Source organism: Stegodyphus dumicola, chromosome 3, assembly GCF_044657685.1.
Source record: "Stegodyphus dumicola isolate Sdum_Otavi_A_Nest chromosome 3, ASM4465768v1".
Lineage (NCBI taxonomy): Eukaryota > Metazoa > Arthropoda > Arachnida > Araneae > Eresidae > Stegodyphus > Stegodyphus dumicola.
Genome location: NC_140770.1, coordinates 219,856,513 through 219,878,217, shown reverse-complemented (window position 1 = coordinate 219,878,217; position 21,705 = coordinate 219,856,513). Strand labels below are relative to the sequence as shown.

The following is a 21,705-nucleotide window of genomic DNA, read 5'->3' as shown; positions in this document are numbered from 1 at the left end:
TCCTCTTGGCTAAAATTGGCTTCGAAAAGTTAAACTGTAATCCTGTAGGCGACGGGGAAAAGAAATTTTGATTCGCGCAGTCGGACTATAGCAGGACGGGGGTAGGATTTTTATTCGCGCAGTTGGAAGCCTACCCCAATAAAAGTTGTTAATGTATTATTGACTTTCTGTTTTCATGCCCTGTGAAAATAGGTTTTAGACAATTTAGTACGAAAAGAAGAAATGGTTTGAATGTTCTTTAATGCATTAATTTAAAAATGGGATTAGCAATTTAACGAAAAATCTTTAAAAATCTGCATCAATACATTAAGTGCAATGATCACATTAATTAAATTAAAACACTTGTAAATTAAAATCTGTGAATTTGTTTCTGAAAACTTGTTTGTATTTGTAAACACAATGCAAAAAGTAATATAACCCGGATCTTATTTACCTCTTCTTTTCAAAACTTTGGCTCATAATATCTGCCAAATTGTTAACTTTATATTATTGATATGCAATTATTTTTACTTTAAATACGTTTTAGGCAGCATATTACAGAGGAAAATGTAAGGAGCTGGAGGATAAAAGCCATTCGTTTAAAAGGGTTCTGACAAATTGTTACCTTTAAATTATTTAGTTGCAATTATTTGTACTTTGATTATGTCTTAGGTTGCATAATATAGAGAAAATAAATGTTGGGGATCCTTGTTCTAGATATTCGACAGTTAACTAAATAGATATGTTCGTGTGGGCGGCAGTAAGAGACAGAGTGTATATGAATAAAATTTATATCGTTTCGAATGTTCGCCTAAATGTTCTTCCAGTCTGGATTATAAGTACGAATGACCCAACTCTACTCCTTTCCAAAAATTGAGAAGTTCGACATCTTTTATGTATGAATAAACAAATAAAGCAAATAACATAAGGATAATTTCACAGTGAATCTTACTTAAATCCATGCAACTGTCGTATACAGATTTTAACATCCGGATGAAATCAGGTTCGGTTCCTGTCAACTCTTTTTCTAAGAGAGCTAGAAATAAAAACAAATGAGTTTAATGTAAGTGAAAATAATCTTAATATTTGAAGGAATCTGTAAATGTTCAGCCTCTTTCTTAATGTGTTAATCAGAATGATTGTTAAATTTGAATATAACTTACGCAAATTGTGAAATGTACGTAAAAATAAGAATTTTTGTTTACAATTCTTGTAAAACAATATTCATCAGAATCAATAAGGTTATTTTAGAAATTTTAAACTTTTAAAATTAATTTGCTTTAGAAGGTCTCAAAAACTCTTCCGTTAAAGTAACTATTTCAATAATTATGTAATGTTACATTCAATCTAATGCTTACAGAAGAATTTACTTAATAAACCTATTGATTAAATGTTTTCCGGTACTTTGAAGTTAGGCATTGCGATGTAACCCTTAAGGTTTTATTTGAGTTACAAATCTAGGCATACGCTGCCCATTCCATTTGTGTTTGAAATGATGTTCCCAGTCACAAACATTACGGCAAATTATCATTCAAATTGCCAACCGTAATTAAGTGACTTTTTAAATTACAGAAATTTAAAAGCAAAATTTAATTAATTACATAAATTACTTGCTACATGAAAAACTATGACATGAATAAGTAAACCTTAACATTGACATGATCGACACTGCGTATGATCGAAGAACTGTGTAGCATCGACATCGCACAGATCGATATCGGCATACCAGTGAAACTATACAGGTTCTTTATAAATGAATGGTGCATATTTAAAAATGAATGATAATTCGATGTATTACCCTGATACTTTACCCGTGTAAAACCTACACCGTAAGATTTGGCAACTGCCCAAGTTTCTCATGTGCTGTCTGCTGTTTGCTTGTCATGATTACTGTGCAGCCGCAGTGTCAACCCATCAGGAAAAGACACTCTGTGTGCTCAGTTTTGAGGTGTCCAGATCTGTGATTTCAGTGCAGCGTGAGTTTCGTGCCCGTTTTCTGTGTGGAGTTTCTCGAGAAAACGCCCTGTTCATTTTTTCTTCGAACAAGAAACTGTGATCCGTGACTCATTTCTAGACATGTTGGAAACCTAGTTGCTACCCTAGACGAACACGAATTATGATAATTACATTTTACAAATGGACATTGCTCTACCATTTTCACAGGAATGTATGGGAGCTCCTTATTCGTGTTCTTCCCAGTGCTAGACTGTATGTGCTGCAGCACTAGACAACAATCTTGTCCCCTGAGCACCTCGTTCGCTAGATTAACGCCATGCGATTTCTTTCCTTGTGGATTTGTTAAATAAATAAATGTTGTTGTAAAGAGTTCACAATTTAAATATACTCGGAAATGACTCAGTAATTCTAACTGGAGCGTCAAAATCAAGGTAACGTTATAATGGTATAATGCAAATATATTATTATTATTTGCATTATACCATTATACCGTTACATTTGCATTATACCGTTGCCGGTATAATGTCGGCTACGGTATTATGCAAAGCTGAATAATTACAACTATGAAATCTGGCAGAATTAAAGTAATGTGCACGCGAGTGATAGAAATAATTTTCTGTCTTAATAATATTAAAAACACTTGCGAACTCATCTACATTATGCTGAGGTGTGTGTGTGTGTATGATTATGGCAAAGCCTCGAGGGCTATCTGCCTAAGGGGAGGGATGCCTTCGTGGAGGACTTTCTAAGGGAAACTGGCTCGTATACACGTTACACATGGGGAAAACCACGAAAACGCCCATGCAGCCAGCCCGTTCGCGGGATTCGAACCTCGGACCGAACTACCAGTGTTCAGCGACTTTATCGCTCGGCCGCTGGTGGGCCATTATGCTGAGGAAACGGAAAGAAGTTATAGCAAAGGCTGAAATTAAAAATAACTGCTTAAATAATAATCTTATTTATGACTAAATTTTGAAATCCATTATATTCCTTTTAACATAGTTCCTATTTTATAAAGATTGTAAAACTAATCAAATTATATATTCGACTAACAAGTGTGTACGATTTATAAGAAACATTTCAATTGCAATTAAAAATTCAAACGAAAACTACTAAAGTACTTAAGAGAACTTGATAATTAACATTTACCGAGCCAGACAGACGAGATGTCTTTTTTGCATACGTCTTAAGTCTTTCCGCTCGAAAACAAGTATTAAATATGTTGTTAATTTCTTTAAATTTCTTTGCTTATAATTAATTATTTTTATTACACAAGCTAGACGTCAAGAAACAAAACAAAGTATCTTTGTATTTCTTGTATTAAACATTTAATTATTTTAAACACGAAATAAATCGTGAAACTGACATAAGCGTCGAAAATAAAACTGAGGAACATTTTATTTACTATCATCTCGTATTGAGAAATGTCGCTATATGTATCTTTGAAGTTAAGCATACCTCTTCAAGAAAGAAAATTAAGTTACATTAATAAGAAGTTAAAATTGTTAAATTTTTACATCTAACAGAAATTAGTCATCTAATGGTCTGTTACCATGCAGGCAATGCCATTGCAAAGGCAAAAATCCGTCGAACAAATATATCATACTTAACTATATTTTAACGTAAGAATTGCACATCAGGCGAAGTATTCTTACAAATGACTAAATGAAGAAATCAGTTCTGCACGCAGCTTTCCAACTTTTTTAAATGAATAAAAATTTTGTAAATAGTGCATGTATATAAAATTATTTGTAAATAGAACTTTTGTTGAAAAAAGAGGATTTTATTTTAAATATAATTAGTATAATCTTTATTTTTGGAGATATTAGTGCGCGATCAGCCTATAAAGGTGCTTTTCCTATAGATTCCAGCATAGAATTTCTTTGTAATAGGAAACGTACTTCAAAACTGAATTTGTAAGAAGACCGTTACAAATATTTGGCTAGAATCGCGCTACATCGAAGTTAATCATAATCAAAAATCAGTTATCCTATAAATAGTTTTCATGCAAAAAATTTCAAGAAAAAAACCAGAATTAAATGCATATAAAAACGGCTTAAATAACATATTTTTAATCATTTAGTGTATCCTTGAAAATATATTCTAGTTTACTTTAAGTAAGATGAAACTGTTTTGCTTGAATTTAGAACAATCAAAATTATTTCTGTTTATTTTATTAATAGCATATAAGTTTAATGGTTGTACAAAGAAACAGTATTTGAATATATGTTATATATATTTTATTGGCTAAGAAACATTTTTACAAACGCGACATTTCTCATAAAATAGGTCTTTTGCATTTTAGCACAGAATTTGATACGTTTCCTCTATTCTCGGAAGCTATTCAAAGTTTCATTCTTGTTGTACGTATCCAAAAGATATTTTACTGTACTTTTATTTACAATTTATTTACAAGTCGTATGCCACCTGGCATATTTACAAGCGTTATGCCTCCTGGCATGTACATGATAGATATATTCTGCCACCTGGCATGTGAATTGATACATCATACTAGTTTTCTGCCACCTGACAGATACGATGCAATTACCTCGATTAGCGGTAATACGCCCGACATTTTGGCGTGTCCGCTTCCCTTACGTTCTGTAACGCAACTAACTTTTTCTGCGGTGCGCCCTCTGGGCACAAAAAATCACCGCAATCACCGAGGAGGCCAAAACATCCTCCCCCCCCGATGAATTACATTCATCTTAATACAATCTTCAATATATGCAAACAAGTAAATGAAAAATATAGAAACTGAAAACATACAAAAACCTTCAAAAAGTATAAAATTACATGTTACACTTACCAATCTTCTAGCAAAACATCTTATATCTTAATATATTGAAACGTTAACTATGAGGGTTAAACTAGAACAAACAAATAAAATTATTAGTACAATAAGAAATGAAAATAATAATAAAACATATTCAATATAAACCAAACGCTTAAGTTAATGTTCTTCAACTGGTAAAAGACACAGTTTGGTAATAGGACGTTTAATGTCCCCGTGCACAGTTTTTAGTCTAACCACTCGGACATTATTGTCTCTTCCAGGAAACACTTCTATTACTCGCCCGAGTTTCCAACGTAATGAAGGCATATTATCGTCTTTAATGAGAACCAAGTCATTTAGACGAATATTTCTGCTAGGCTGTCTCCATTTGCTACGCTGCTGTAGTTGGCACAGGTACTCTTTAGACCACCGCTTCCAAAACCCTTGGAACATCTGCTGTGTTAGTTGCCATCTTTGCAATGGAGACACTCGTACTTCGGTTAAATCTTGTTCCGGAACAGCTGTTAAAGAAGTCCCTATAATAAAGTGTCCAGGAGTCAAAGCTGTCAAATCATTGGGATCACTGGAGACCGGTGTTATTGGCCTCGAATTTAAGCATGCTTCAATTTGTGCAATTAGAGTTAGAAACTCTTCATAAGTCAAAATTTGAGTTCCAACACATTTCTTTAGATGCAGCTTCATAGATCTAACAGCTGCCTCCCATATACCACCATGATGTGGAGCAGCTGGCCGATTGAATATCCACCTTATGTTTTCATTTGCTAACCACCTTTGAAATTCTGAAGCCTTCCGTAACTCATAGGCGGTAAGCACACCAGATTGCTTTTCACGAGCGGATTTACAGTTGTTCACGAAGCTCAGAACATAAGCCATTATTCCCAGTACTTTGTTTAAATTTCCGTACAGTTCAAGATTTAGTAACGGTTCTGTAGATTCCACAAGTGTTTTCAAAGTAACACATTTACGTTCTTCACTAACGTTTTGCAAGTCAGCTTCGGTATTCATTTCGTTTATGTGATGTCGAATATGTACTTCTGAAAGCCAGGGTGACCCAGAAAACCAATCACTATCATTAATTAGAGCTTCAGCATCCATCCCCCTCGTAAGTTTATCAGCAGGGTTTGTCTTCCCACTGCAAAAGTACCAGTTGTTTAAAATTGTTTTCTCCTTGATTTCTACCATACGATTTCTAACAAATTGTTTCCACTCGTTGGCAGATCCCTTGATCCAGTGAATGCAAATTTGGGAATCAGTCCAGTAAAATATATTTCCCTTATCCAACTGCGGAAATATCGATTGCAAATACGAACCTAATCTTGCAGAAATTAATGTTCCCAAAAGTTCAAGCCTAGGGAGTGTTACCCTTTTTAATGAGCCAAACGGGATTTCGACACTATGAAACTTGTTTTACATTTATTTTTCTTCTTAAATCTAAAATATGCTACGGCACCATAACACTTGGGACTGGCATCAGAAAATATGTGAACTTCTATAAACTTCCAACACATATGACTGAAGTACTGTCTGGGAATTTCGAAAAACTTTATTTTTTCAATTTCTTTTAACCATTCCTTAAATATGAATTCTGTATCAAGGGGAACACTTTCGTCCCATTGAATACCCTTTTCCCACATAGTTTGCATTAAGAGTTTAATTCGAACAGTAAATGGATTCATAATTCCTAAGGGATCAAAGAGCATACCACATGCTGCTAAAATGATGCGTTTAGTTACTTTGAGATTTTGTAACTTCTCAAACTGAGATACATCTATTTTCAAATTATCATTGACATTGTCCCAGATAAGACCTAAAACTTTCAACGGTACCAAAGAGTCTTCAGATGTTTCACGAGAGTCAATTCCATTAAGTTTCCATAGTTCATTCAGCTCAGGTGAGTTTGAAACCCATCTATGTAAATTCATACTGGCCTCGCTAAGAATGAAAATCATGTCCTTGCTTAAATGTAAGGCCTTTGCTACATTAACTGTCCCAGAAATTAAATCATCTACGTAAAGCTCTTTTAACATACTGCATGCCTCTTCGTAGGCATCTTCATACTTTTTTAAATGCAGTCTTACTGTAGCTGTTAATAAATAAGGTGAGCACTTGACCCCGAAAGGAACTCGATTGTGTTGAAGAACTTGTAAGTTGGAATTACTGTGATCGAGATTTGACCCTTCCTCATTTATCCACAAAAACTTTAAAAAATCCCTATCTTCTTTAGCTAAGCCTACCTCTAAAAATGCACGCTGAATGTCGGCACAAAACGCAATTGAATGTACCCTGAATTTAATGATAATCTTTAGCAAATCAGGATTTAAATTAGGTCCGCTTTCCAAACAATCATTAAGTGATAAATTTCCCTTGCTTTTAGAAGAAGCGTCAAAAACTATTCGAACCTTTGTAGAATCCTTCTGCTCGCGCACTACCGCGTAATGAGGCATGTAATACCCCGTTTTCAAACTACTATTTAAATACGTATCTACCCGTTCCACTATACCATCTCTCAAGTGTTCATTAATTATATCATTATATTTTAAATATAGCTCGCTATTTTTCTGAAACCTATTATTTAAAAATTGCAAACGCTGTTTCGCGATTTCATAATTGTTATTTAAACCTTCAACACCCTCTTTCCACAATAATCGAGTTTCATACCTTTTATTCTTGTAAGTTCTATTTCGTTCAAATGACTCTAAAATTTCTTTATCTGATAGAGATATTTCTTTATCCGAACTTATCCCAATTGCTTCTAATTCCCATAATTTTTTAACTCTTTCATAATCTAAGTCCTCATTTACAACGGTTATATGATTAACTCTTGCGTCCTTACACTTTGATCCTTCGTCCTTGCCTTGAATCACAAAACCGAAAGTGCTTTCTGTTGCGACTAATTTTTTAGAAATCTTCACGTTTCGTTCTCCTAAAATTTCCCAAATATAATCTGAACCTATTAATACTTGAATTTCGTCACTCGTACCAGCATCTGCTAATTCTATTCCCTTCTCAAACGTCATCTTTCGTATCCACCAAGAAGGAACTTTTACTTGCCCTAGTGTTATAGAATCAATGACTATTGCGTTAATTTTTATCTCTTTACTGGGATGGCTTACATTTTGCAATACGATTTCTACGATATCATACAAGTGCTCTTTTGCATCTTTGCATCCAAATGTGAAAATAATAAGCGCTTCTTTATTAATAATTTTCAACCCCAGTGAATCAACCACTTCTCGTAAGATGAATGACTTTGTTGACCCTGAATCTAGCATACAACGTAATACCTTTTCGTTCCTCCTTTTACACCTAACTGTTGCCGAAAACGTCTGTAAAAGAACGGAAGTCGGTGATTTAATTTTGTTATTATTTTCATTACATAAGAGCGAAAGAGAAGCTTCAGGGATTGGCGTTTTTTTGTCTGATTGGAAGTATCCGTCTCTAAATCTTTCGATGCGGCGTCACATATTAACGAATTATGTAAACCTTGGACATTGCACAGTCTGCATTTTTCATCTTTATGAGCACAGAAACGCCTTGGATGCCCTTTCGGAAAGCAAATAAAACATAAACCTCGATCCATTAATGCCTTTCGGCGAGCCTTTAAATCAAGTGCGCAATCATGATTCATATGACAAGCAGATAAACAAAATATGCAGACATTTTGATTCTCTTTCTTAGGCGGGGTAGAGAACTTTCGATTTGGATTAAAATGTGAATTTTGAAAGTATTTAGAGGGAGTTTCACTTTGACTAGTTAATACCGAAGCACCTTGCTTATTCGTATTGAAATCATTTCTTTTAGAATGCATGTAAGATTTATTTTGATAACCTTGATGGGAACTTTTGTTTCGTATTGATGTTTCATTTACATCAAAATTCTTAGAATGCGCTAACATCATTGATGTTTCCCTACATTCCACTTCCGTTTTCAAGAACGTTAGTAGTTCATTAACATCGAAATTTTGTTTATCACTTCTTTTCCTAGTGAATTCTAGAGTTAAATTCTCGGGTATTAACTTTAACAAAATAGGGGATAATAAATGTCCATAAGAACCACTAGTAACATTTAAAGAATTTAAATTCCTTATTTGTATTTCTATATCGTCATAAAGCTTCCTCAAAGAAGCCGTATTTCCAGAATATTTTACAGGTTCTAAACTCAACAATTTATTCATATGCGCATTAATTAGCAGGTCATCTCTGCCAAAACGGTTTTTTAGTATATCAACAGCCACCGTATAGTTTTCACTAGTAAATGTTAATCCACTAATAGCATTTAAAGCTAAACCTCCCAAAAGCGATTTTAAATAACAAAACTTGTCAACCGAACTGAGACTTTCGTTTTGGTGAATGGAATTACTAAACTGATTCCAGAATTCAAGCCAAGAACAAGGATCACCGTAATATTTTGTAATCGTTAATTTTGGCAATTTTAAAATATTAACTTCACAAGTTTTCAACTTCGGAGATATAGTTTCCTCACTAGAATTTCTAGATTCAACTTTACACGCGTTTTTTCTTAATTTTTCCTGAATTTTACATTTAAAACTTATAATTCTTTCCTGATATTCCTGCGCGGAAATTACTTCTGGTTCCAACTCCTGTTCCGTAATTATAAGTTTTTCAATCTCAGAATCGTATTGTTTCAACAACTGCGATTTTTCAAGTAACATTTCGAGTAATTCTTTTAATTTCTCATCCGCGGTTTCACCCTCTTCTAAAAATGCAGAAATCTATTTTACTCATCAACTTGGTAGTTAAGTTACGCGTCACCGTACGCAACTTCTTTGCCTTATTCATAGCCTCCATTTTACCATTAGATTCTATCAACTATAATAATCACCAAGATTTTTATTCAACAATTCTATTCAAAACTGGAAAAATGAAAAAGGGCCTACCTCGAATTTCTTCGCGTTAAATCCTGGCTTTTCAGTCATGAACTCACTAATTTTCTTCGTCCATTCTTCATCTCCACAAATCAAGTCCGGTGTCACCAGAAAAAATGTACGTATCCAAATGATCAGAAGGTTGTTGATGCGTGTTCCTTGATCTATTGCACCAAGATATTTTACTGTACTTTTATTTACAATTTATTTACAAGTCGTATGCCACCTGGCATGTTTACAAGCGTTATGCCTCCTGGCATGTACATGATAGATATATTCTGCCACCTGGCATGTGAATTGATACATCATACTAGTTTTCTGCCACCTGACAGATACGATGCAATTACCTCGATTAGCGGTAATACGCCCGACATTTTGGCGTGTCCGCTTCCCTTACGTTCTGTAACGCAACTAACTTTTTCTGCGGTGCGCCCTCTGGGCACAAATCACCGCAATCACCGAGGAGGCCAAAACACTTGTATTAGGTTTCCTTATCTGCTTATTTATTATGCCTGTTAACAAACAATCTGAGAAAATTTTAATGTTTACTTACACTTGAGTTTTAAATCCAGATCATCTTGAAGTCCGGACATTGTGGAAACCGCGGATTGGTCTTCGGGAATTTCATGACTTTTCAGCCATCCACCGCAAGCAAACTGATAAAAGTCGCTACAAGGATCTACGGATTCGTCCAAACTAGACAAGATATCAGCAGCTGAAAGGGAAACAAAAATTCTTCAGTTGCACAAAGATATTTCAACTTGTTTATATTAACTGCTGTTTGAATTTCTAAAATATATAATACAAAGCTTTAGAGTTTATTATTTTCAGAGTTTAAATATTAAATGAAGGCAATCGCAAAGCAAAGGACCTTAGCTCACAGATCAAGGTCAGTAGACAAACAAGATTATGCTCTTCTCAGCTCTGACGTCACTTACTTGAAGAAGTGGAAGAAACGAAGACACAGAGGGTGTAAGAAGCAGTTATTTTGAACAATATAAGCATCATTGGCATTTTTCAATAACATATTTTGTAATTTAGTATGTTTAATATGTAGTTTATAATTTAGTTTAATATAGTATATAATAAATATTAATTTTTAATCATCTTTAGATAAATTTAAAATCATAATATGCATTTTTAAAATTGAAAATATTTTGCTTACATTTGAATAGTTAATTTTCTTGTTAAATATAAAACATTAAGTTTGTATATGATTAATACTCGAAAATATTAAAACAAACACCTTCAATTATACAAAGGAAAGAATCTTCAGTTTAGAGGAATGTTATTTCTAGTATAATCCATTGGGAGGGGGAGGAATTCTATGGTATTTAAAAGAAAAAAGAACGGTTAACGGCGTCAGTGGTGAGCACGAAAAAGTCGCAAGTAGAAGAAACTAAGAGCGAGATTAAAATGGGACTACTAACATTTAATTCTGAATCGAAAGTTAACGATATACTTTGCATTAAAAAGAAATATCTGAAAATGTTCATACTTAAGTAATTGCATTGAGTTGAAGATTAAAGATCAAAAGAAAAAAATAATAGCTGATTGAAAACCCATTTGAAATTTCACGAAACTCCTTTGGGCATTTGTGCAAATGAATAAATTGAAATTTTTATCCTGGAAAGGACCAATCGAAACAAAAGTAAATTCATAGAAAACTTTGAGGGAGCCCTGTTTTTGATTACGTCTTCACCAAACGTTTAATATTTATTAGGTCAATATTTTATATACATAGCTGATATATTTTTCATAATTTCAGGTTCGTCTTGTAGGAAATGTGTTGGTTTCATAGACAGTTTCATTGCTGGGAATAAGAAGCAATTCAAGAGAGAAAAGCTCTTAAAAATAATTGCATTCTCAGTTGATTAAAATGCTGCATCTCCAAATAACGATATCATTGCACTAACCGCTGCACCATAAAATGAATTCATGTAATTCCTTTCAGTTTCACGAAGATGAATGAACATTTCTGAGTTTTTGGTTGAAGCTAGAATTTTTACACACTATAGGGTTTCTATAAAGACTCAATATGTTTTGGTTCAGCAAGACAACGTTGTTGAATTAATTGTATAACATAATTTAATGCATTTCATTCTGATTAAATTTTATTTCAGTTAAAATGTACTACTTTTCCTACGGCACTGCATGTTAAGTTTAGTTGGGCAGACGCGGTTAGGTTTGTAAGTAATCTTTCTGAAAATTATGTTCGTCTGCCTGAATGTTAGTAAAAGAGAATCTGAGTGCAGAATGGACCAGTTACATAGACTATTCGTACATTTTAAGCGATTTTACTGTGCCATAAAATAATCGTCTGCTTGGAATTTTTTCCTTTCCAACTATATTTTTAAAAGTGCCCCTACTTGCAATTATCGCCCGCTACTTGCAATTTCGTTCTCATGCAAAATTGCGTTTTTAAGCACTGTGTTCTTTCCGAAAAAAATTATTGGTATAAAACTATTAAAAAGATGTGAGAATGACATGATTTTTCAGTATCTGAAGTAGCGATATATAATATTGTTTAATTGGAAAGAAAACAGACGTTAAAACTTGGCTTCAAGGAGTAAACTGTTCAAAATACCTATTCAGGGAAAAAACGAAATGTTTCGAATGCTGTAAAGTAGGAACTTTAATGTTAAAAGAAAATCTCTAATGTTAAAGGACAGTTACATAATCTCTAAAATGCTCAAAGCGAACTGTAAACAAAATTATTATTGCTGATTTGAATCATAAAAAGACGAATAAACCTAATGTGCATCATCTTTCTACATGACATATCGCCGAAAGCGGAACGTGTTTCCGAACTCTCTATAAAAAACAATTTTTATACACAATTTTATTTTCTATAGTCACAATAGATGAATATTGAGTATATTTAAATGATCGCAATGAGAAACGATTCATTTATTATTACCAAAGAGAAGAAAATATTCTTAAAAATGGTTAAAAGGATCTACAGAAAGGTTTCAAGAGGGATTTGTGATAATTGATGTTTTTTTGATATAATGGCAAATAAAAATTCAAGCGAACGTAGAAAACTGTTAAGGTCAACTCCATATATTATCAGGACCATATTACCCAATTTTCAAATATGAAACACCTTCTCTTTACCCACTATATCATCGACCAGTAGAACTGCATCAAGACAAAATAAGCAGCCGAGCGTCAAAATCCACTATTAATTTTCTGGAAAAAATGGAACAAGAAACGAGTAATAAGGCCCTTCACTTATATACCTACTAAATCTCTTCATGTGTAACCCATGAAGTTTTATGCTTTTGGACTTTTTAAAAAAAGGTGATTGACCAAAATATCTCTAGACATTGGAAACATAAGAAACACAGCTTAGGAAGTTGTTCAAGAAAAATGTTATAAAGTACCTCTTTCGATACTAAAAAAAAAAGCTTTATTGTTTTGGATAGTACACTGTAGAAACATAGTGAAGAATGAGGGTTATGAAATGGAACATTTAATAGACAAACGTTTTAGGTAAAACATTGCTGTAAATACAATGATAGTAGTCTAAAACTCGTGCGAACAGCTTTTGCACAAGTTTTCAATATGACTTCAAATTTGGAGAACAAATGTAAGAAAATCAATTTTAAAGCTTATTATCTTTCCTTTTGCTTAAGAATAAATTTGCACGAGTTTGCAGTCATAAACATGTCAAGAAAATTGTTTCGTCTAGAACAATAAGCTTTGAGCAATTCTGTCAATAAGGGAATTTTAATCTTTTTTTTTTTCCACAGTAATATGCTATTTAAACTCGGTTAGGTTCAACGCCTACAGCAAAAGGATGCATAAATTTAATGAAAATTCATCTCCGTTTAATGTACTTCTGTGCGAGTGATCGGAAAAATTTAATTCATTGTTCCTATCTTTGTATTTGAATTTTCAAGTTATAGCTAATAATGTAGTATATAAATAGCAGTGTGTAAAAGTAAGATTCATGCATTGATCTGTGAGCTCAAATAAAATAACTATATGTTTCGCGTATTACTGCCATTGCAAGCAAACTATGAGGCAGTTAATAAATAAGGATTCGTGATGAGCAACCTAATCACAAATGTAATAATTTATTTGTTGTGATACGTTTAATCGAGTGAATTATAAGGAAATAGAAATGTCACCTGCTTTGACGCATCCAGATGTCTGACAGATATTGGAATCCGGGTAATCATCCAAAAGAACCGCTTGCTGATCTGTGTCCGAAGGCAGATGAAAAGCTTTTCCAGAATCTAGAAAATAATATATTACTTATTTCCTAAATTTGAACAGTAAAGCGCATAATTAACATACAGGTACTTCTACTTCAGTTATTGCGTGCAAATCAGTGAATGAAACTCCCTTTGTTTTATTAGGCTTAACTTCTCAAGTTAATATTCACCTGATAGGTGTAATAAGTATTGGGCATTCCTTTAGGCTACGGTATTTGTTTGCCACTAATAACTATATTTATGATCATGCCTAATCTATCCGTGTGTGTGTGTGTGTGTGTGTGTGTGTGTGTGTGTGATTATGGCAAAGCCTCGAGGGCTATCTGCCTAAAGGGAGGGATGCCTTCGTGGAGGACTTTCTAAGGGAATCTGGCTCGTATACACGTTACACATGGGGAAAACCACGAAAACACCCATGCAGCCAGCCCGTTCGCGGATTCGAACCTCGGACCGAACTACCAGTGTTCAGCGACTTTACCGCTCGGCCGCTGGTGGGCGCCTAATCTATCCAATAAAAGTAAACAAAATCTCACAAATTCTGAGGTAAATGAAATTTGTTCTCAGGAGACTACTATCATGTCATGCTTTACATGTCCATGCAAGGTTTTTATACAAATAGTTCAGTTTCACATTCACCAGTGAAAAAGTGGTGAAAACATAGTAGTTTATCACAGGCTCGTTTTAAAATGCTTACAACAGGCATTCAAGGAATTTTCTCTTAAAACTATGAATATACGAGATAGCTTCAGTACAGTACGTTCAGAATTTTTCATTAGTATTAAGTTTTGCCATTATTTTTCACACGAAGTTTTTCCTCTTCTTGTTACTGGCTTTTTGTCTTTATTTATTAAACATCAGGTTCTTATCACTTACACCTTTAAAATTTCAGTAAAATAACAAAACATTTAAAAACATCCTACCTTTAGAACTCCCTTCTTTTTTATATTCTTTATAATATTTCTTTAAAAACAATACATGGGGATAACATTTGGTGCAATAATCCTTTTACTTTTATTTCCATATATATATTACATATAAATTATTTCTTTCAAAATATTAAATGGCTTTAACTTACGGTGCAATATCCCTTTTTTGAAAAGTGATTCGGCAACAAGTGAATGAATGAAAAAGTGAGGATCGAGAATAATAACACCTGGTGCTAAAAAAATCACGTTTAATACTAAAATAATTAACAAACCAAAATTTCACAAATATTTTATGTACGCATGCGGTATCCTTTTTCTATAAGAATATTATTGAGTTATATATAAGACTTATATAACTGATATTTTGGCCAACCTTTTTCCATTTTCTAGCAACCTTTTTCCACGATTTTTGCTCAGTTTAATTTTAGAAAGAAAACTTAGAGGAAGCAGGTACGATTGCTTTTTGTGAATTATTTTTCTTCAAGAAATCCGTACCTTTTTGTCTTAGCAGGACCCATTTTGTTAATTTTAATTAAGACAAAGTTTTTATATTTTTCGTTAAAGGGCTTCCCCTTGAAATGTATATTTAATACTTACAGGTTTAACCCTGGTTCATTTGATTGTACATTTGCCTTCCCATGCTACTTTGTATATGTTTTTTACCTCTATTAGATGATTTTTTATTACTAAAATGATCTTGTTTTAAGTTTATAACAATGACATTTTTATTCATTTTTTAAAACATTCATTTTTAGACACGTCGGGAAAAGGGACAAACTATTGAAACATCGTTAGTAATAATAGATGATTAAATTTTATAACTTAACTAAGAAAGCCGCTTTCAGTCTCAATGGTTTAGTTTGACGAAAAGTGTCTGGGTCATTAGCTTGGTTTGAGATTTCAGGCACGTTTCCCTTGATACGTCTGTCTGAAATCTTGAACAAAGTGGCTTGACCATTTGTATTTTTATTTAATGCAAAGTGGATTGACCATTTGTATTTCTATTTAGTTCTTTACTAGTTTTTTAAGTTGTAAGACGTGTTTTTATGGTGCTTTTAAAGGATTACTTTGGACTGCGTAAAAGTTGACATTAAATGGATATATTTTATATTAAATTAAAGCCCTCGAGGCGACAAGTCGTTTGGTATAAGTTCAAAAACTGTGGAACAAGCCACTCAAATGTTATTTACATTTTAATTATGGTATTTGTAAGTTTAGAATTTCTAACAATACTTTACCATATAATAACATATAGCTGTCAATACTCAAACTTTTATATTGTCTTAATTTATACTGCAATATAATAATTTTTATATAAATGAATAGCCCTAAATTTTCTCCTTCCAAACATATAAGTTTTATATGGAAATAATTTGAATTCTGTTAGTTGTTAATTAAAATATTGAATTTTGTTGAATATTTAGATTTAAAATCTTTAGAAGCCATTGTTGTTCAAATCATAACATGAATTAGTAAAATGCGCATGCAAAAAATATTTTATAATGAATTGACTAAATAATACCTTACTTTATGAATTTAACAAATATTACTAAACTAGCAGCTTCGTCTGGCTTTTAAATGTACCGGAAAAAGGGCTGAAGGAAATATCAAACGTTAAATTTAAAAACTGCGTAGAATTTTACTCTGCAGAACAACTTCATAAAAAGGTTATTACGTATAACAAAATTACAATGAAATAAGCAATATCCCTTAATACAAACATTAATTATGCTAATAAATAAATTAACCAACTTCCCTTTGCAAAATCTTAAGAACTCAAATGGTATAAAGGAGGTTAAGAACTTTGTTTCCTAAACAAATCACTCAAAACTTTTCAACGTCTTAAAAACAGTGAAATGAACAAACAAATCACATAAAAGAATTTAAAAAAAAAAAAATCTGAAAAACAAAGTATAATTAATGATATTTTATTTTATATTTTCAAGAGAAAAAAATTACAATGAAATAATCCCTTAATACAAATACTAATTATCCTAATAAAAAAATTAAACAACTTTCCGTTGAAGAAAAAAAATCATGCTAAACTTTTCAATATCTTACAAGCAGTGAAATAAGCAAAACATAACGTGAAAGCAACTCAAAAAACATAAAATTCCGCGCAGAATTTTACTCTGCAGAACAACGGTATCAGGAAAAAAAAAAAAATAAAATAAAAATGCATCATATAAATATAAAAATGACAATGAAATATGCCAATCTCTTAAAAACAGTGACATAAGAAATACGATGAAAAATTCTTGCCAAACACATATTTCTAAAAGAATGAAACTATTCAAAATGATGCGATTTCATCAAAAATCTATCAACAACAATAAGACAGGAAAATTGTTTCCAAAATCACATTTTTCAAGATGTGAGAAGTGTACTCGGAAGCTTCATTCAAATTTTTTTTAAAAATACAAAGTATTATCATTTTTCCAAAATTCTTTTTGTAAAAGCAGTCGCAAGGATGAACGTTTAACGTGTCCAAATATCAAAGAAAAATAAACTGTACATGTTTAAAAATAAACTTTTTTAGAAAAAATCCCGTTGAAAAGGTGTTAAGCACACTTTGTTAAATAAATTCGTATTTAACCGATTTATTGAAACACGAAATTTATTTTAAGTTCGTAAAATACCTAAGAGCCTACGTTTCATGACGATGTGAAAATAGAGCGTGTAGAGTAAAATCCCGCTTTCCTATAGCCCATTATGTCTCAAAATGACGCGATTTCGTCACAAAACGTAAAATAAAAAAAAAAAAAAAAAAAAAAAAAAAAAAAAACATTTTATTTCGAATATCGAAAAAATCGCTTTGAGGTGCACTGGCTCTTGTCTAGATTCACGTATGTACCAGATTTTGTAGCCGTGGGTCTATTAGATACGCGCAGCGCGCAGACAGTTACGCGCAGCGCGAAGGAAAGACACACACACACACAGACAGACTCTTTCTTTTATTATATGTAGATATAATATTAAAATAGAGAAGGAGGAAAACAACTTACATCCTTATCATAATTTTTATTATACATCAATTCGCTACCATTTATACATTCACACTTATATTACCACAATATTTCGAGATCGTCCAACCTGTCATCATTATATAACCATAATTCCAATAAGCGCAAAAGATATCTATCAAAAGAACAGCAAAATTAAATCAGTCATTGAATTCCTAAAAGACTGTGCTTTAGACGCCTACACAAGCAAACCAACAGTACGAACACCCAATCTTCAAGATACTGAAACCGAACCAGCAGCTATTCTACTGAACGATGCTTCAACATCACCTATAAATCTTTCACCTCTGCAGTTAAATCTTCAGCACCCTTATATCGTCTACTTTAAAGCCTATGCACCGAATAATTGCTAGGTCAGACACTCAAGACCGACACCCAATCATCGTGATACTGCAAATGAATACATGTTAAACATATTTAACAAAGTAGACTAGAAGAGAAACACGCTAATGTGACAATCAAAATCGTAAAAACAACCTTGTATTTAGCGTAGGTATAATGAAACACTCAATCGATTTCGAGGGCAGGTAAAGGTCTCTCCTCATCAGGAGAAAGAAATACCTAGAAAGAAGAAAATACAGGAGAAGGAGTTACAGAAACACGTGGTCCTTATCAGCACTGCACGTGGTCCTTATCAGCACTTTTACTGAGCCAGGCTATCTGATCGAGCATGAAAAATTAGCGAAGTTAAAATAGGGAGCGAGGGGCAAATGCATCTTACGCTCAAAATCTGAATTTCAAATAATGGAAAGCAAATAATAATGGTACTACCAGAGTGTATAAATATCCGTTCATTCAGATTTTGAGCGTAAGGTGCATTTGCCCCTCGCTCCCTATTTTAACTTCGCTCATTTTTCATGCTCGATCAGACAGCCTGGCTCAGTAAAAGTAGGCGGCCAGTGCAACTCTCATTAAAAATCTAGTTATAACCACGTGCAGTGCTGATAAGGACCACGTGTTTCTGTGACTCCTTCTCCTTTATTTTCTTCTTTCTAGGTATTTCTTTCTCCTGATGAGGAAGGACCTTTAGCTGCCCTCGAAGTCGATTGAGCGTTTCATTATACCTAAGCTAAATACAAGATTGTTTTTACGATTTTGATATTTAACAAAGCTTCAAAAGCGCCTATGAATACATCAATTAAACAGTCAAATTGCAATCACCCTGATGCTTACAAAAACAACAAGCCCTATGACATATCAGGACCATTTTCCAACATGGCTTTACATGCACAAGTCCTACAACAAAATAAAAAGCAACCGGTCCTCTTAATTTATGCAAAAGATGCCAGAAATGTCTCAAAACTTCAAGAAAAGTTACAAGACATCCTGCCTATTTAAAATGTTCAGAACCAAATAAAGAAAATTGCACTGATTAAAAAAGGTGGGCTAGCAGTATACTGCAATTCAAAGAATCATGTGAATGAATTGAACAACAAGCTTAACAATACAGAGCACGTTTGCAACCTAATTCACACAAAAATATCAAAACTAAGGGCCCCTAAATGCACAATTCATGAACTTCCACAAAACACAACAGCAGAAATGGTATGTGCTACATTAACCAAACCAACGAACAGCGACATCACCAATTTTCCACGTATTTTCAAACTTAAAGATAAATTTAACACGAATTAATGGATCATTGAATGTCAACCTGAAGTCTTTCATAAATGCATGAATCTACATATCATTCACATTGGATGGCATACTAGTTCAATCTCAGAATCCATTGGTGCACATAGATGTTAAAACTGCCAAGATTTTTGCCATCGTTCCAAAGATTGTACCTTTTACTCACACTGTGCATATTATGGCGACAGACATCGACGGAATAAATGTCCATCTAACAGTCCTCATTGCATAAATTGTGAACTCAGCAAACAAACAAAATGGAACATACTATCCATGCGATGATCCTTTTGCTTATGTAAACTATTGTCCAACGTACATAGATGAAGTAAAGAGAATCAAACATCGAACGCAAGACAATGAGTAGTAGTCTAGACCAGGGGTCGGCAACCTGCGGCTTGCGAGTCACATGTGGCTTTTTGGATGTGAAGCTGCGGCTCTTTAGTTTCATACGCAACTATTATTTATTTTATCCCACCCACCAACCCAAAAAAAAAGAAGAACTGAAGAAGAGCATCGAGAATTTAATCGGGATTGGACGCAGTCGTTCGCTTTCATATGCAACTCAGATGGCCTTCCGACTTGTCTCATTTGCCACGAAAAACTCGCACACAATAAGAAATCAAATTTAGAGAGACACTTCACTAAAAACATACTCAGTTTGCTAGTAAATATCCAGCCGGCGAAGAACGAAAAAAAAAAAAAGCTGCCGACGAGCTCCAAAAACAAAAACAGCAATCACGTTCCATGTTAAGTAACTGGACGCAATCCACAAGTAATGTTAATCTGGCAAGCTTCGCGGTAGTGCTTAGAAATTGCGAAAAAAGGGAAACCATTCACAGATGGTGAGTATGTCAAAGATTGCTTAATACGTGCATCTGAAGAACTGTTTTGTGATTTCAAAAACAAACCAGAAATCTTGAAAAAAATCAAAGATTTGCCACTATCCGCTAAAACAGTACAAGATAGAATAGCTAAAATGTCTTCAAATGTAACATATTTGCAGGTGGAAGATATTCAATTTTCTTCTGCCTTATCACTTGATATAGATGAGTCTTGCGACATCGCACAAGTTGCCCTTTTTGTCAGGTATATGTCTTCCCAAGACCCAAAAGAAGAACTTATAGGATTGCTACCGCTCTCGAGACAAAATAGAGGAGAAGATATAGCGAATGCCGTCGAAAAATGCCTTGAAGACAATAAGATCGATTTAAATAAAATCGTATCAATAGCAACTGATGGAGCCAGAAGTATGACAGGAAAAAATAAAGGGACAACAGCAATTCTTCAGAGCAAAATAAACCACGAAATTCTTACGTTTCACAGCATAATACACCAAGAAGCGCTTTGTGCACAAACATTTCCGGCCGAAATAGTTGAGGTCATGAATTTGGTAATCAAGATTATTAACAGCATCTCGTCAAAAGCACTCTACCATCGTCAGTTTAAAGAATTCTTAAACGAAATGGAGACTCAGTATTCTGACCTCCTTCTTCACAATAAAGTGAGATGGCATTTCGAAGGAAAGGTGTTGAAACGTTCTGCTTTGTGCTTGAGTGAAATAAATACATTCCTAAACGAAAAAGGCATTAATCACTTTGAATTAGAGAACGACAAATGATTGCAAAAATTTTACTTTATGGTGGATGTCACAGAGAAATTAAATGAGCTGAATCTAAAACTTCAAGGAAACGGAAACCCAGCCTATGTTTTGGTAGAAGAATTGTCTTGTTTTGAAGAAAAAATAATTCTTTTTCCAGAAAATATTCAGAGCGGTAAATTACTTCATTTTCAATTTCTAAAGCAATATCGTGATAAAACCAGTGCAATTGTTGACCCGAATTACATCAGATAATTTAAGATGAATTTGCTGACATATTTGAGCAATTCAAAACCAACAAAATCACTCTAGCATTCATAGTAAATCCTCTCAACACAAATAGTAACGAAATCCATATTGAGCCATTTGGAATTGATACTGGATCTCTAGAAATGCAACTGATCGATTTAAAAATAAATCTTTGTGGAGTGGAAAACTTACAGAGTTGAAAAGCGAGCTGGAAGAGTTGGAGATCCAGAAATATATGTAGGTAACGCAACAAAAGTGGACAGCTTTAACAGAAATGCCGCGAGTTGAGGCACTTATATTCGACGCATGGAATGGTCTTCTAGATTGCTACAGTGAGGTGAAGAAGTTGGCATTCCTGCGAGCAAGCATTCTCTTGCATGAATATAATTAAAAGTACAGTAAGAAGCCAACTAACAAATAAAAATTTAGTGTCGTGTT

At 33.5% G+C, this 21,705-nt stretch overlaps 1 protein-coding gene across 1 annotated transcript in view; it reads right to left on the bottom strand.

Moving 5' to 3' along the window:
• The window catches only part of LOC118202202 (neprilysin-2-like), a 95,870-nt gene that overhangs the window by 64,750 nt on the left and 9,415 nt on the right, over positions 1-21,705 (bottom strand). The window contains exons 2-4 of the mRNA XM_035374358.2: positions 13,754-13,861; positions 10,171-10,332; positions 932-1,015 (exon numbers count right to left, since the gene is read on the bottom strand). Coding sequence (XP_035230249.1) covers positions 932-1,015; positions 10,171-10,332; positions 13,754-13,861 — 354 coding nt within the window. The remainder of the gene's footprint in view (positions 1-931; positions 1,016-10,170; positions 10,333-13,753; positions 13,862-21,705) is intronic.